At 37.4% G+C, this 5,159-nt stretch overlaps 1 protein-coding gene across 1 annotated transcript; it reads left to right on the top strand.

The window, feature by feature from the left end:
- Positions 1 to 3,178: 3,178 nt before the first annotated feature.
- LOC124640471 lies at positions 3,179 to 3,874 on the top strand. The gene has a single exon (XM_047178254.1). The coding sequence runs from the start codon at positions 3,179 to 3,181 to the stop codon at positions 3,872 to 3,874; it is 696 nt and encodes a 231-aa protein (XP_047034210.1).
- Positions 3,875 to 5,159: the final 1,285 nt, after the last annotated feature.

Consider the following 5,159-nt stretch of genomic DNA (forward strand, 5'->3'; position numbering starts at 1 on the left):
CAGGGTTCGTGTCCCCGACAATGAATATTGTGAGGTAAGGATCTGGCAAATGTATTGGAAATAGTTTGTAAGGGAATCATTTGGTAATCACATTAACACGGTCTAGTTAATTCAGCAAAGAGACAATTTCAAGTCTACGTTATTAGCAGTAGTGCCTATGTTTTGGCCTTTTTTGTTGGTGATTCCTTTTCAACAATAATTTATGTTATCATAGAGCTAAATAAACCAATTTAGTTTTTCCATATTGTTACCAAGAGCGTAATGCAAAAATTGTAGTCATTTCTATCAAATGTTAAACGATATTGGTTATTTTCTATGCACAATACCTAGTAAATGAAAGATTTTGTTACAGCATTCCCATACTTAAAATAAATTAGTTACATTTTGTATTTTAATTCTTTTAATTTTACTGTGGCGTGTTAAGAATTTAAATTCTTTAGATAAGAAAACTTAGCCGCACTTACAAAATAAATATACTTTTATAGGTAAGAACATTCTGGAAGTAGGTAGGTACATTTTACACGATATTCATGTCTAATCAACCAAGTAACACAATAGGTAGGTACCCAATGGCTTCGTTTAAGTTTAATTCACTGTAAACTATGAAACCAGCCCACTGATTGTTCTGAGCTACGGGATTGTTCGAAAGAGTTACCGCGGCCCTGGTACATAATGGGCTTATTAGGAAGGAACATGGTGGGTTTTAGTTAGAAAGAGTTTGACACTCCCTCATTCTGCATCTACAGCGGGCGGTGTCATTTGATGATTTTCCATAAAAATAACATTTACTAACTTAAGTATGTATTTACTTGATAAAGCTTATCTACTCATCAGTGAGACTGACTTTACCATGCCTGCTTTAATAAGCCAGTTTGAATCCATATTTGTGAAGAACCAGTAACTCAAGTAATATACAAAACTTCCAGACAGTCCGAATATGGACAAAAAGAGCACAATTCACTTAACCTCCTTAAAAAAGCAACTTTAAAACAATTCCAACCAAGCAAACACATTTACAGGAAACCCAATAGGTTTCGCAAACAAATACACAGTTAGCAGACATAGACAAAGCTAGGTATACTAGCCTAGGTATTGTAGGACGCCGAGGCCGCGAAACTAGGGCGTCGAATGTACTCTGAAAACGGGGTTACAGCTGCATAACAGATCTATATGTGCCACAGAATATTTGACTTCCCACAATATTTGTTCTCTGATTGCTCGAACCAAAGTTTTCAATCTAATTGGGGCAGATTCGATGCAGCCGCACTTCAAAACTTTGTTGCTGTTGCTACAAATATGTTTTAGTTCGCTGTTGTTTGAATTGGGAAAACTATGCACCATAATACTTGCATAATCAAAGACTTGTAACTTAAATTAGTTGGTATTATAGGCACTATACATTCAATGCGAGGCCTGTAACAAAACCTTTGTATATAACTCGCAACAAAGAAGTTGTATCGCTCCAATCCCATGCCAAATGGTAGAATGCATTGAAAAGCCACCCTTCACACAATGCCTGATGCTGGCCAAGTTTTGAAGACCTCTGGTGTATATTATTATTTAATGGACCTTTTGGATGGAGCGATGGTCGTTGAAAACTGGGTCACTACTTACTATTGATTCTGAATTGAACGAGTTCAAAGAACGGGTCAGAACATTACAGCGTTTGTTCCAGACTGCTAGAGGGATATTAAAGTGGATGTTTTAATATTCTTTTTAAGGTACAGGAACGAAAAGCAATATTAAAAGTAGAATAACGTTGGAAACTAACGTATCGTAGTGACGTAGGTATTACATTTTTAAAATTTAATTCCCTTCTCGTTTACGGATAGATTATTCTATGGCTTCGGATAGATTTTTCTATGGCAATTTATTTAACAGTGGCTGTAACGTATTTGACTCAACTATCAACGTTACTGAAATAATATCACGCTTGATTACTTCTTGATGGCAGTAAGAAGACCGAGATTAATTATGGTAAACGCAGTTTTAATTTAATCTAATACCCTTAGTATGGTAGCAGAAAAAAATAAAGTTTTATACGGATCGAACTTATTCTCAGCAGAGCTGCTTATCCCTGTTACCTACCGCCATCAAGGCAGTCAAGCCAGACATTACATAAAGCAATTGTAACAATATTTAGGTATTTAACAAAAACATCTTCCTAATCCCATCAAGAATATAACAAAAGCAACATTCAAACTGAAAACGTATAAACACAAACTGTCGACGACTTGAAAGCCGTTTCTTTTTATTATTGTGACACACATAGAAAACTCGAGCACCGGATTACGTAACCACTAGTGTTACACGGAGAATGCCTTCAAAAACATATTTTTCTCTTTTATTTTATAACTAGCTTCTGTTCGTGGTTTTACCTGCCTGCCGGAGGAGCTACTTGTAATTATTAGGAGCAACTACTATATAAGAGAAGTACCTATTATATTCCTGTATTTTATTCCGATCATGTTCATTTGTCCAGCCTTTTCTCAACTATGCTGGAGTCGGTTTTTAGTCTAACCAGATGCAGCTGACAGCAAGTACTAACTGTACTGTACTGTTTTTCTGATATAAATGCTATGTAGCTGCCAAGTCATCACAATCAAATCTATCCTGAAGTATTTGAGTAATTGCGGAACAAACACTCATCCATACACACATACATACAAACTTTAGCGTTTCTAATATTAGTAGGATGGTAAGGAATGATCAGGTAATTGAAAGGTGGGCAATCATTCGCGCTAGTGGCCTGCAGCTGGCCGGGAGGTCGCAAGCTCGTTAGTCTTCACGGTGGCTAGTGGATATGGACTAGATAATTTAGAAGAGGAATATTATTAACCTATTTATAAAGTCTGTCGTGAATTTCGCTTATAGACTTTGGGGTGCTTTGGGGTTGATAGGTAGTTACGAGTTTTGAATAGCTAGTGATTGTAAGGACATTGTAAGGAGCTAATGAAAGACGTCCCACAAAAAATCTAAAATCAGCCTGAGTCTGGGAAATATGTTTAATTAGAACCTCATTTGCAAAATGTTACCTATTTATAAAAAGATATATTTCAACCTCGTCACTTTTGACAGCCAACGTTTATTGAACAAAACAAAAAAAATCATATTCAATTTATTTTTATATCATTTTATAAACTACAAGTGTTTGATATATAAACGCCTCATATTATCGATGTCTGAACCTTTGAGACCTAAGATGTCGCTCTCCGAGGAAATGTTCACGAGTTTCGCTTTACAAAACAAGAGCGTGAAGACTTCCAACATCGACTCAGACCCGGGCACATCGTACGAAGTGTTCAGAAACAATACAACTGCAGTAGAAGTTATCGTCAAAGAAGTGCCTAAAGCCAGGAAAAAATCAGCGCAGTCAGAGTACCAAGACGGCTCCACAATCAAAAGACTCCAAGATGACGTGGACAGACTACGGAACGAGTTGAACATAGCAAACAAAGCCCTGACGAGATCTCGGAACGGTTTCTTGGCGATGGTGCGTGAAATGAAAAAGCAATTAGACGCGGCAAACCAACGGGAGATGGACACACAGACTAAGAACTTGGCTTTGCTACTGGACAACGAGAAATTGAAGAGTTTACTAGCTTCGAAGACTAATTTGGTAAATAAATTCAAAAAGGAATTGAGCAGCATGAAGCGGGTCATGAGGTACGTGATAAAGAGCATATGCTATGCGCCCCACGTGTCGACGAATGTGACGTGTAGCTCTGACCCTGAATATGATGATTTCGAAAACGATCTAAAGAAAAATGAGAAAGTAAAGTTCGCCTCTAACATGTTCGACGAAATGGGCACTTTCGATAGCTCCATCTCGAAGGACACCACCAAATATTCATTTGATAAGCGTCTATTGTAATATTTTGAGTACGTTTTGTGTAAGTTTTTACGTGAGTAATTGTGAACTTGACTGATAGTAAGAAATAAATTTAGTTTTTTTTAGTTGCAGATGTTTTACTGAACGTAACCTTGCATATCCACACATCAATGCATCAAATCCTGATATCTATGGACAAACTAATGAGCTTAACCAAGCAGCATTTCAAGCAAAGAAATAAAAAAAAAAAAAAAACAAAAAAAAAAACAAGTGTAACTTACTAAATGGTTTTCAATTACGGAAATACAATATATTTACCAGCATGTTGTAATTTTTATGTCCATATACTTAATTCATACAAAGTGGCAGAAAAGGCAATATCTGTATGCAGTATATTTTGCAAGAGTCATAGGATTGCTCGAAATCCTATTAGTGAATGTGGCGTTACATATAAGTGCAATATCCGACTTAGTACATTACCTCGACACACATTTCTATAACAAAAGAGTGGTCTGATATTGTGCAGAATCAATCGCGGAATGCAACGGGGAGCGGGCGGTGCATACCCGGCTGCACGGTAACCGGGTCAGGCTGTGACCGGGTCATGCGGTCATAGCCCACCCGGTCACCGGGTCGCCAGGTCGCCGGTGAGACACGCCCGCCTGCCGGTTATCATACCCGGTAGAGGAGGTCGTCTCATCGTATTTGACGGTTTTTGAGTACCTCCCAGTGCATAACGAGTGGGCTACGAATTGGGGTGGAATTTTACAGTATTTAATTTTGAAAAATATTTTAATATGTGGGGTAGTTTTCATTTATAATGTAGTTGTTGGTGGGAGTTTACTGGGAGCGTTATTATAAACTTGTTAAGACTGAAGTGTATGCGACATTGAGCGTGCACTTAAGCTGAAGGTACTGAGTGCAGCGAAGTTATTAACTCATAATGCATTATTACGATGTTTATTGAACGTGCTTAGTGGTTTCGGAGGCTGCTGTATACTTACCTACACACAAACCCGTGAAGTAAGTACATTTAAAAAACTTTTTATCAAAAGCAAATAATCTCGTTTAACTTGTAAATAAAAACCTTTTCAATAGTGTCAAGGACGATGTTAGCTTATGTTGGCATAAGTTTGGTGATGGTAAACAAAACTGAAAGCTTCAGTACACATTCACTTCAGCAAATACAGCGTTCTGGAACTACGGCCGATTATCGGCTTATCGCAATCGGAAATTAGATTTTTAAAGCGTACTTCTGAAGTAGGTACCTAATATCTACTTATTTATATTAGGTATATAAAAAACCTTGGCGATAACATTTTGCGTG

The sequence above is a fragment of the Helicoverpa zea genome, chromosome 20 (assembly GCF_022581195.2).
Source record: "Helicoverpa zea isolate HzStark_Cry1AcR chromosome 20, ilHelZeax1.1, whole genome shotgun sequence".
Lineage (NCBI taxonomy): Eukaryota > Metazoa > Arthropoda > Insecta > Lepidoptera > Noctuidae > Helicoverpa > Helicoverpa zea.